The 12,812-nt window shown below is 39.2% G+C and overlaps 1 protein-coding gene across 2 annotated transcripts in view; it reads left to right on the top strand.

The window, feature by feature from the left end:
* The first annotated feature begins 5,769 nt into the window (after positions 1-5,769).
* Positions 5,770-12,812, top strand: part of SEC16A_1 (Protein transport protein Sec16A) — a 40,726-nt gene continuing 33,683 nt past the window's right edge. The window contains exons 1-4 of one of the 2 annotated variants that reach the window (XM_051217121.1): positions 5,770-6,673; positions 6,708-7,261; positions 8,055-8,440; positions 8,507-8,974. In XM_051217121.1, the coding sequence (XP_051065754.1) occupies positions 6,552-6,673; positions 6,708-7,261; positions 8,055-8,440; positions 8,507-8,974 (1,530 nt within the window). In that variant the 5' untranslated portion in view covers positions 5,770-6,551. Of the gene's footprint in view, positions 6,674-6,704; positions 7,262-8,054; positions 8,441-8,506; positions 8,975-12,812 lie in introns of both variants that reach the window. The other variant, XM_051217120.1, reaches the window with a different exon arrangement.

The raw sequence follows: 12,812 nt of genomic DNA, 5'->3' as shown, positions 1-12,812 counted from the left end.
ACGCCAAGATATTATTGCTCAAGTATCCACTTAGTTCCTCACTGTGTGTAGGCATTATATTCCCCATTACATTATATTGAACGTTGAAATATCTGTGTTTTTGAAAGCGTAAACATTGCTTTCCAACTGTTTCATTTCACTTTCTAGATAGAGACCTATTCGACCACTAGTCTGATTTCCTCATTGGAAAACGAGGGGTATCTAGCAACAGGGAACATTTTTAGTTTATTCGCAATTCTGTTAAATCTAAATTGTTCAACATTCTCATTTTTATTTTCTTCACCCATCTGAAATTCAGAATTATCTAAACACTTTTTTTCATAGGGGAATAGCTAGAAATGGAACTGTTTTTCCGAAGTAAATAATTATCTACACAACTAGAATCAGTTATAGCACAAAAATTGGAATCATTCATTTCATTAGTCTTCTCTTGGTCTATATTTCTGCTGTTGACTAAGTGGCCATTCAAATCCAGAATCTTTGCTGTCAGACCACATACTCTCTGAACTATAATCCTCTTGAATCGTCGAAAGTCAGTTCCTCAGTAAAACTACTCCTGACCGTGTTTTGTTCCCTAAATGAGTTTGACGTATGTGAGACTTGAGTTGAGCCGGTCCTCTGTGAGTTCTTCAGTATTTCGCATTACGATACTGAAGTGAGAAACCATCAATTCATTTTTGTCCCCTCTAGATTACTTGGATTGATTGACATGATTGAGCTCCTCAACATTAGAATTTAAAAAAATTTTGTCAGACCATTAGATTGAGGATGTTGTGGAGCTTTTGATATAACCAATCTATGTAGAACCAATATAAAAAACCTGGAAGCACAAGACGGCACGCATGCATGATCCGAACCCAGAACCTTAGTTCTCTATCGAGCGCTTGGCAGTTGAACCACTGAACCCGCATTCAAAGATGCTCATGTCTAATTTCAACCAACCCACATTATTAGACGATATCCATTACCTTCAGTGGACAGCTATCTCACATCTTAAACGGTGTAACTCCGCCGGTCACAGCACCTCACTGGAGTCCAGAGAATTACCTCTAGAAGCTAGTCACTAGTGGTCACCTGATGGGAGACGGTCGCACAATATTGTGGGTTAATTGAGATTAAATATTAACACAGTTGGATGCCGGCTCAATAGTTCGAAAATGTTCCACGGTGAATACTTTTCCACGATTAACAGGATGATGGCCAAAGACTTTTAATAGGTTTTTTGTGCGGTGTTTCGTGCAAATAAGACGTGTGGTTTCTCGATTTATCCCAAAATCAATTTTAGGCCACCAACACGTCTGACGAGCGGCTGGTGTCATTTGACGTGCTCCCAAATGGCTTTGATGAAGGTCGACTAAAACATTAGACTCATATTTGGGAGGATTGATTAATTTACCATTAAAACATAAAATACCTTCGAGAAGTGATGATACGTCTTCGCTCATTTTGTAAAACTTAGAAAACCAACGTTTACACTAGACATTCCGACAAATTTTCACTGCATTTACTACAGTTCCAACTGCTTTTCTCATATCAATAAGAAGCGACTGAACTAACTTACAATCACTGTCGTTAAGTGGTCCTTAGAAATATGAATAGCTTGACAGAAAAGTCTTCACTTGGAGTATGCTTTTAGCCACTTGGTGCTCACTAGTTATGTCGTGGTCAGAATACCAACCTCCCTACAGAGAATGGAATACAATGTAATTAAACGTCCTTTCTTCCAAACGAGAATTAGTGGGCGAACAATGGCACTGAAGTCTGTTTTTTAAAAAATACAGCAAGTTCATTTACTGGAACAACAATACTGACACAATCTCAACTACGACTGTCCAAACAACAATAATGAGAACAAATTTCCCTATAATTTCACTGGACATTCTCATTGAATCTGGATTCTAACAACAAGCTGTAGATCCATCATGACACAACCACGAACGAGGTTATAGAATTATGGTCTAGTTCGGCATTAAGTGCACTTGTAGTGGCATTGGACAATAGCCACACAATCCACAAAGCTGTGAACACGAGACTACTCAGAAAATAGATATTCAATATTTAACGCGGAGAAATACCTAACAATGGAGAAGGCGCGAACAATGAATTGAATGGACTGGAGTTGATTGAATGGCATGGCTCGGCCATGCAGGCGTGGTCCCTCTGAATATTACCTTATATCTTATATTCATATTAAATATATTGTTCCTTCTCTAGCCTAACCTTGTTCTACATCATGCATTGGCAATTGATACGATATAGTGAGTTGGTGTAGTCAATGGTGTGACTTCCACGTAAGATCTTATAGATTAGGCAGTTATATCATGACAAATCTACAAATTTAGGATTAGGTCTATTATTAGAGCAGTACTAATATCATAGTAGACCATAATTCTACACACTTGTCTTTACTACTAGATTAATAGACCTGTAGTTTTGTCGTGATGTGGCTGCCTGTTCTATGAGATTTTATAAGGAAGTCACATCATTGTTTATATTAACTCACGCTACCGCGGCAGTCAGCAGTACGGTGCTTAGCGCTTCTGAAGAACACATTTGGCTAGAGATTAAACAACATATTTAACATTAAAAGCAAAAAGCTACATCTGGTGACCATGCCCGCATAAATGAGCCGCTCCGTACCGAATACATGTTCCCGCGTTCATCATTCTTGACATTTTTTATGATTTTAAGTGCTCGATATGAACCTTCTTATTCATCGTATGTTTGGTTTCAGGTCTAGTAGAGTTGAGAACCAATACCACTACAAGGTCACACTATTATCATACTGGCGCCAGAAAATGGGATGTCTACACCACTTATCCAGACACGATTCAACACCATCAAAACCGTTATTAACCTGATTTATAGCATTCTGGAAACTATAAACTTGAATGGCAATACAGCAACTCTCCTACAATCCATTTCGATTATGGTTAATTCTTGTCAAGCCTTTTTATTCACATACTTAACAGAAAATGTTATTCGAACAGTAACAATTCACCTATTTCTTTGTACTATCATGACCCCTACGCATATGTCCCTATCTAGCCAAAATGTTAACCGCCTAAATATGGCTCGACGAGTTATTCTCCTTTCCCATGAATATATGTACCTGAAGCTTATTATTAGCCTTTGCCTCTCTGTGCCTTGATTCGGTTTGACTATAAAATTGCTTCTGTATTCGCTCGCTCACACACATTCACTTCTCTGCGCCAAATTCGCCCGATGTGTTTGTAGCTTTGTGACCTGTGTTATCCGCTGATAAACTGTAGTCGCCGCTTCTTATTGCCTTCTGACTTCGAACACCGTTGGTATTCATATAGTAACCGTTATCATGCTGATTTACTAACGAAGCTAAGCCATTAAAGTAGGAATTTGTAACTGTCACATTAATGGTAGCTACTCGCCTACGCCTGTTACTCTTAATAAAGCATAGGCCGCCGACCAGCATTCTCCAACCCATTCTGTCCTGGGCCTTCTTTTCTAGTTCTATCCAATTCTTGTTCTTTTTCTCATATCTATCTCCATTTCCAGGCGTAATGTGTTCTTCGGTCTTCCTCTTTTCATTTGGTCTTGAGGATTCCACGTGAGTGCTTTCCTAGTGAAGCAGTTGGGTGCTTTCCTCAATGTGTGTCCTATCCACTTCCAACGCTTCTTCCTTATTTCTTCCTCCGCTGTAATCTGGTTTGTTCTCTCCCACAGTTGGTTGTTGCTAATAGTGTCTGGCCAACGGATCCGAAGTATTTTGCGTAGACGATTGTTAATAAACACCTGTATCTTCTGTGTGATGGCTTTCGTAGTTCTCCAGGTTTCCGTCCCATACAGTAGAACTGTCTTGACATTTGTATTGAAAATCCTGACCTTGGTGTTGGTTGACAGACAGTTTATTTGAGTTCCAGATGTTCTTCTGTTGTAGATATGCTACTCTTGCTTTGCCAATCCGCGCTTTCACATCTGCATCAGATCCACCGTGTTCATCAACGATGCTGCCCAGATATGTAAAGGTTTTTACATCTTCCGAATCTTCTCCGTCAAGTGTGATTCGATTGTTGCATGTTGTGTTGCACCGGATAATCTCGCTTTTCCCGTTGTGTATGTTTTAGGCAGAGTTATGATTTATTGTGATTTTAGTAAAATACTTAGACCTTCAGAATTTATTTAGAATATTCTCATTTCCTTAGGCAGAATAACTTTATTGTAATAGCCGAGTATTTAGCGCTTTGCACCCTTATAGCAATGTATGTGATTCTTTTGTACTTCGCCAAACAGAACTGTTCAAGTTTCGGAAATATAAGTATACACCCGCGTAGAACCTTGGAAAACCTGAACGTTCTGACGACTGTCTTTAGAATTAGCTGAGTGACAGCGCGTGACACAATACACAGCCAGAATTACCAATGATATCTGGCGTAGCAGTCCCATCACTGTTTACCCCGACTGGCCGTATGGTAAGAATTAGCGGTATAACGTCTGACTATTTTTAAGAACACCATTGGGCTAAATATAGAATAATATATTAAATGTGAGTAAAAACAAGTTATACAGAATGACCATGTCTACGAGGCTGAGCCATGCAGTCCGACTGAATGAATTGTTCCCGCATTCTCCATTGTTGTCCTTCTCTTCGAGTCGAGTTTTGTACATCTATTTTCCCAGTTATCTCATGTTCAGCTATGAGAATTGTGTGGTTATGACCAATATCACTGCAGTACGTCCGTCTGAATATATAATTCCCAGCATACCTGTCCAAAAGTACTTTTGATGTCGTCACATCTAAGGGGTTATCTTGGCCTCACTGTTTATCCACAGACTGATCTGTTGAAGTTACATGAATAAGATGGAAGTTTGTATTACCATGATCAGTTTTGCCTTAAGAGATTAGTTGCTGGAAATTCTTCGAAAGCAGAGGTATGACCTAAACGTGCCTATTTATTTCGTTGTCGAGCTCCTGAACTCACAGTTTCGAGGAATCCTAGTTCTTTTATGAGATTTAGTGCCAAGCTCCAACAAATTTATTCCTACCACTGTCCTCATGTTCAGTTATTATACTTTCTAAAGTTGCGAATTCCAGAACACCATACGATGCCGAAATCAATTGTTGATGCGTTATAAACCACCACAGTAACGTCAATATCTCATTATCCTAAAGCAAACGAATTAAAACTTGACCGTAGAGGGTACTTACAATACCTTCATGGAATTTTATCATCGACAGGTCAAATAATCACAAAATGTTGGAGATACTAGACTGCCGGACAGCCCGTTCAGGAATAAGCCATTTTTAAGCATCACACCGATTCAAAGCGAACACTGCTCATTGAAGATGGTTCATTTTTTTGCGCTGGTTTGTTCAGCATGACGTTTATTTTATTATATTTCCACTATATTCATAATTTCACTGCGGTTTTGTGCTCGATTGGAGAACGCTACATTAGTCTTTATTTTACTTGGCCTCATCGTTTTATGAATAATCCTGACAGATTATCTAGGGTCAAAAAAATTGAATTTTTCGGCTGTCAAAACACAAAGTTATGGTTGTTTTTGTCAGGGACACGTTTTCTTTGGCTGGTTCAATCGTGCAAATATTCCCGAATAACAAAGTGGCTGTATAGCCCGGTGGCGCTATTGGTCTAGTACCGCAAATAATACCCCATAATTTCACTTCTGCTAATCGTTATGGGAAATAAATAAATAAATCATAGCGCACCACATAGTAATCTAAGCTATGAGAGCTTGAACCGATTCCAAAACCATTATCAGTGATTTACGAATGTCTTATGTGTTCTAAAATCATGAGTATATGCAGGTTTAAAAGAATTAACCCTACCCTCCCAGCGCCCGATTACCGCATTAAATATCATCAGTAGGCCTTCTTTAGACAACTCCAACCATAGAACTTGCGGTGCTGGAAAGTTTTACAAGGCATTATGCCTATGTCTATCATATTTTATTATAATGCTAGTTCCGCTGGCTAAATGACTAGTTCAAACTAGATATTGATATACTTGGCCCCGACAAGTTTTGGTCTCTCCGGATATTCATGGATTTGGGGTGGTATCAGTCGTCTGTTATCTAGGATTACCCACCTGTTTACAACTCGCAAATAATGGTCAAGTCCATCAATATTATGATAGCTGGTAGGCTTCACTCACTGAAAAGCATTTTCCAAGCATCCCTAAACATGAAGAAGCTATCGTTAAGTGGTTTGATCGATATTTCAACTACCAGAGACGCGTTGCCTCAACTAACCCGGTCAGTGCAGACTAAACCGCTTAAGAATGAAAGCTTCTAAAGCATGAGAAACATCAGTGAGACCTGGCTACAATGTATTCAAGTACGCTTAACGTTGGATTTACTTCAGATTCATTCGCTGAGATTTCACAAATACATCCTTTCTCTGTAATGCCGCGTAACTTAAGTTCGGGAATATAAGTCGAATCGCCACATCGATATTCTATTTCATTAGCGCTTACATTGCTAATTACCCCATAAATTCCCTATGTAGGATTTCAGCATCATAGTACGTCCAGTACGAAAAATTAATCGGTGTTATGCGACCTTCCGCATGGCACACTGACCTTGGTTTACCAGGACTAACATTGAACAGTGAGATAGAAGTGCTGGTTTTGAAGCTGTTGACGTCACGAATAATGGAACAGGGACAAAAATTAAGGTATTTGCGAAAAATTTCACTCATTTAGTAGCAGAGACATAGATGGAACACCTCAGGTAATGATTCCCCCTCAAATGATGTATTGTGGAGGGTACCCTGTAAATCAGGATCAAATCCAAAGTCCCTATTTCGGTTATGATCATAATCCCTTCAATAGTTCACCAAACTTTAGCCCAAACCAAGATACCGAACAGTCATCTATAAGCACATTTCCTCCCTCCAATTCTCAACCCGAACCAGGTGTTAAGTCTGAGGAGCCTACAGATTTTCCCGTTAATTCTTCATTAATTATTGAAGAAAACAATAGGAGAAATAACCAGAATATTGTAAACAGTTCACCCAGTTCTAACTGCAAACCAGAGCTTCTGGTCAATAGCGTTGATAATGCACTTAAGGGAACAGGATCAACGAAAACCGACAATACAGTACTTCCGAAAATAGGAAAAGTCAGTCATTCGGCTCATCGACCCAAGCTACCTCAGCAAACACTTACATCTAGTAGAAGTACTCAGAAAGTTCATTCCAAAGCTAGACCCAAAAAACCCCACCAAGAAGTGTCCACGGAATCTTCTAACAAGAATTTGCAACGTAAGTTGTAATTTTTGACTGGTTTGTGATTTTTACGTTTATGCATTGTTGCTGATTTCTGCGATTTAAGTACATACTGTCTTTCAAAACTCCGTTGAGTTCTAAGTTCATGTACTAAGGACAAGTTACTCAGTTTTTTTCGGTTCGTTTGAACTGTTTAAAAACCATTGGCTTACTCCCATAAACACGCGATAAACTTAGTGTCAAATAACAAATCAGTGCTTTCCTAATTAATCATGTTAGGTTCCATACTTTCCATATGTGAAAGTAACTGATGATTAAGTTGTGAAACGGTCTCTTAAAATTCAGAAGGCGTCACAATTTGTATATTAAGTACATATTCAGGTAATGATCTACTTTCATGAAATCTTATTCATCAGGTTACTCTGTTCACTACCATTTATTAGTAAAAGCTGTGCTGGTACATACATACACTTTAGCCCGTTTTAATCGCGTTTTAAGTATTTCTTGTTTTGATTTAATATAACTCATGTAAGTACAGGTTTACATATCCGTCTTAGAACCACAGTGAGGACTAGTAACACTGCCCCGTCCCTCAACACTCAGACCTTTAACTGATTGATTGAAAGCTGGACACTAACCAACAAGCCATTGCTTTGCTAATATTTTAAATGGACTCCTATCCAATACCACAACTCAGGTATCATCTCGATATTTTACCTTCTCTGTTTATAACCTGAAAAATGTCTAAGTATCTGTTAGTCTGTATTATCTTATAACAACCAAATGTTACGGTTTCATTTCCACCAACACCTCTTTATTTTACAAACAGAATCCAATCCTTATGCTCACTGGTATCAAATGATGTCACAGTACTACAACCAATTTTATTCACCGTATCAAATGGCTCAGCTACCGGTGCTACCTCAACAATCCACCTCTCACCTTTCTATGAACAAATCATCAAAAACACCTACAAGTCATCCACTTAATCCTACTATAAAAAATGGACCTGAAGGTTTTCAAATACCATCTGTAAATCAAATAGGATCGTTAGACTATGCAAACTACTACTATCAATATTACGCTGCAGCTGCACAATTATGGTCTGGTGGTTATCCATATCAATTTTTTGGAACATGTATTCCTGAAACTCCACGTTTTTACAATACTCCACATGTAAAAGCTTGGCTTAGTTGTCCTGGCGTTATTGTTCAAGTTAGTTATCATATATTTAGCTAAAAAAATGAACTTGAAAAAATAACTAAATCATACCTTTTTTAGGTTTTACCTTCAAGGCCAAGGAATGGAGAATTTGCCAGAGTTGAAATAATTAACCTGTTTGAACTTGTCAATGAAGCTGTGGCTGATGCAACGAGAAGAGCATCAGACAACACTACACGCACTTGCGACTCTGAATTTAGCCAACAACAACAACCATCCGAACAAAATGTTCTTTTTAATATGACTGATTCTGGCATGCAAACTCCAAGTCGACTCTCTAGTATTGACGCTGGAGGTGCTGAAGACGATGGCGAAGAAATACGTGCCTGTGTCATGGCTACTGCATGCTGGAACCAAGCGGAGCATCAGTTTTATCCAGGGCCGTTAAATCGTATAGGTACTCTAAAAGCTGATGTACTTGCTTTCTTACATGAAAAGCTTACGGAGATTCAAGATCGGCTACCTATCGATTGGGGATCTGCTGGCTTACTAATAATGTTCCTTGAAACCTTGATTAAAAATAATGGTGTAAGTTGAAGTTTCAAATTTTGATCTTAATTTAATTTCACTTTATTGTCGTTTTTATAGAACGAAAAACAGCAATTAAGGCATAATTATATGGATTAAATATTCTTGATTTCTCATCAGCTTCTTACAACCATTGATATATACTGAAGTGTCGCCTTGAGGTATGATTTAGGTGAAACAATTGACATCGCCGACGGATGGAATTGGAACGACAAAGATCATCTGTAGCAATAATGACAGTAATAATATCTGTAAATGAACGGGTGTGAGGTCACTTAAAGGTGGAATTCAACAAACAATGGGATGAAGTAGTAATTAAATGAAGTCTGGAAACAGATAGAACGATCGTGTCATAACCATAAAAGTTGTGAAGAGTTTTCATAAGTTTCAGACCACTTGAAAATGGATATAATAGATATTTATTCATGAGTTGGTTATTGTCTAGAATTAGAAACTAATAAGATTGGCTGTGTAATAATTAAATCAAACCTGAAGCGTTTACATAAGTTTAGGGAATTGAGTGAATGGAAGGATGACTTCGGGGTACATAAAATGAGAATTGGTTTACCGAAAACCGCAATGAAACAAACTCTAATAAAGCAATAATAATAGTAGTAAAAAAAGTAATAATTGCAGGTGGTATTAATCAAGCTATGAAATTACAAAGGTGGTAATAATCTGATTACTGTCTCTTTATGGATACAAATCTGGTTTGCGTTTTTTAGTTGCTACTGCCTCGGCAAACTGAAGAGACATTTCGTTTCTTGTCTGCTATTAGTTTTGAAGGATTAGGGAACGTCAATGGTATGCCAGGTATCAATTAAATTCAGAGCTACCCACTATTTAAAACCACTGAACCTTTCACTCTCAGACTCTATAAAACGTGCTCGGAAATGCGAATATATACTCTCCTCTCTGTCCCTCCAATGTATGCTCCTTCCTACCTACATATAAGTTGGCAAATGCAGTTGGAGTTACTGAGAAAAAAGGACTTGTCAATTTTTGTTCGTTTAATTGAGCAGTTCGTCCCACATAACGTCGTCAGTCATGCTGTTGAATAAGCAGTCTTCCTCATGGCACTCACCCTGTGGTTGATCGTTACAGTAGTTTCATCACCTTTAAAGCGCATATATAAAAAGCAGGTTTTCTCTTCTATATCGTGTTTATCACGTACGTCGGTTTGGCATACTTCTCGATGAATTTCGGTGCGTATGCATTTTCATGCAGACACGTTGTGTAATAAAGGCGGGTTCCTCTTCTTAGCTTTCCTTTGACAAAAGTTTACATAGCCCTGTAATTTCTAATTCTAGACAATAACCAACTCATGAATAAATATCTATTATATCCATTTTCAAGTGGTCTGAAACTTATGAAAACTCTTCACAACTTTTATGGTTATGACACGATCGTTCTATCTGTTTCCAGACTTCATTTAATTACTACTTCATCCCATTGTTTGTTGAATTCCACCTTTAAGTGACCTCACACCCGTTCATTTACAGATATTATTACTGTCATTATTGCTACAGATGATCTTTGTCGTTCCGATTCCATCCGTCGGCGATGTCAATTGTTTCACCTAAATCATACCTCAAGGCTACTTACTTACTTACTTACTTACGCCTTTTACTCCTAATAAAGCATAGGCCGCCGACCAGCATTCTCCAACCCATTCTGTCCTGGGCCTTCTTTTCTAGTTCTATCCAATTCTTGTTCTTTTTCTCATATCTATCTCCATTTCCAGGCGTAATGTGTTCTTCGGTCTTCCTCTTTTCATTTGGTCTTGAGGATTCCACGTGAGTGCTTTCCTAGTGAAGCAGTTGGGTGCTTTCCTCAATGTGTGTCCTATCCACTTCCAACGCTTCTTCCTTATTTCTTCCTCCGCTGTAATCTGGTTTGTTCTCTCCCACAGTTGGTTGTTGCTAATAGTGTCTGGCCAACGGATCCGAAGTATTTTGCGTAGACGATTGTTAATAAACACCTGTATCTTCTGTGTGATGGCTTTCGTAGTTCTCCAGGTTTCCGTCCCATACAGTAGAACTGTCTTGACATTTGTATTGAAAATCCTGACCTTGGTGTTGGTTGACAGACAGTTTATTTGAGTTCCAGATGTTCTTCTGTTGTAGATATGCTACTCTTGCTTTGCCAATCCGCGCTTTCACATCTGCATCAGATCCACCGTGTTCATCAACGATGCTGCCCAGATATGTAAAGGTTTTTACATCTTCCGAATCTTCTCCGTCAAGTGTGATTCGATTGTTGCATGTTGTGTTGCATCGGATAATCTTGCTTTTCCTTTTGTGTATATTGAGGCCTACTGCTGCTGAGGCTGCTGCTACACTGGTCGTCTTCTCCTACATTTGTTGTCGCGTTTGCGATAGAAGGGCCAGATCATCTGTGAAGTCTAGATCGTCCTACTGTATCCCGTGCCACCTTCAGATGTTGACGTCTTCGTGATCCAGTCGATCACCAGAAGAAAGAGAAAGGGTGGTATAAAGCAACCTTGTCTGACACCGGTCTTTACTTCGAACGAGTCTGTCAATTGTCCTCCATGCACGATATTGCAGTTTAATCCATCATAAGAATTCTGTATGATATTGCTTATCTTCTGAGGCACGCCGTAGTGTCGAAGACGCTTCCATAATGTTGTCCTGTCCACGCTATCAAATGCTTTTTCGTGGTCAATGAAGTTGATGTAGAGTGATGAATTCCATTCAATTGACTGTTTCACAATGATCCGTAGAGTTTCGATTTGGTCTGTACAAGATCTATCCTTACGAAATCCTGCCTGTTGGTCTCGAAGTTGGGCGTCTACTCAGTCCTTCATCCTGTTTAACAATACCCTGTTGAATACTTTTCCCGGTATTGAGAGAAGAGTGGTGCCCCTGTAGTTATCACGGTTGCTGAGATCGCCTTTCTTCGGTATTTTGATCAGAAGTCCTTCTTTCCAGTCCGTTGGTACTTGTTCTTCATCCCAAATCTTGCTGAAGAGAATGTGGAGTATCCTTGTAGTTACTCCTACATCTACTTTCAGTGCCTCTGCTTGAATGTTGTCTGGTCCTGTTGCTTTGCCACTCTTGACTTGTCTGATGGCCATACTGATCTCTTCAATTGTTGATGGGCCAACATCGATTGGGAGGTCCGTGGGTGCTGCTTCGATGTTGGGTGGGTTTAGTGTTCTACCCACCTGTCTCGTTGTTCTTCAATGTTGGTGATTACCTTGTCTTCCTTGCTTTTCACTGGTCGTTCTGGTTTACGGTGATTTCCAGAGAGTTTCTTTGTTATGTCATATAGTTCTCTCTTGTTTCCTTGTCTTGCAGCCTTTTCCGCCGTCATTGCTAAATCTTCCACATATTTACGTTTGTCAGTTCTGATGCTCCTCTTCACTTGCTTGTTCACTTCTATGTATTCAGCTTGTACCGTGGCTTTTTCTGCTTTTGTTTGGCTGGTATTGACTGCTGCCATCAGAATGGTCAGGTCCTTTGTTGGGCACTTCTCGATGATTGACTGCAGCCTATTGCAGAATTGACATTTAGCGTCTTCATTTTAGTCGTTGGTAGACGCATAGCATTGGATGACGTTCATTGAAATGCCCTCTTTCTTTGTTTTGAAGGAGGCTTTGATGATCCTTGGTCCACGAGATTCCTATCTTATAAGTGCATTTTGTGCTTGTTTGGACAGCATCAATGCAACTCCTTGTATATGTGGAGCATTTTCTTCATCATGGCCGGGGTATAACAGAAGCTCCCCTGAAGCTAGTCGTTGTTGTCCAACCTGCGTTCAACGTGTTTCATTGGTCTCAAGCACCTATAGGTTGTATCTTCTCATTTCTACAGCA

This window comes from Schistosoma haematobium, chromosome 6 (genome assembly GCF_000699445.3).
Source record: "Schistosoma haematobium chromosome 6, whole genome shotgun sequence".
Taxonomy (NCBI): domain Eukaryota; kingdom Metazoa; phylum Platyhelminthes; class Trematoda; order Strigeidida; family Schistosomatidae; genus Schistosoma; species Schistosoma haematobium.
The sequence above is the reverse complement of the archived record's forward strand: the minus strand, read 5'-3'. Positions and strand labels throughout refer to the sequence as shown.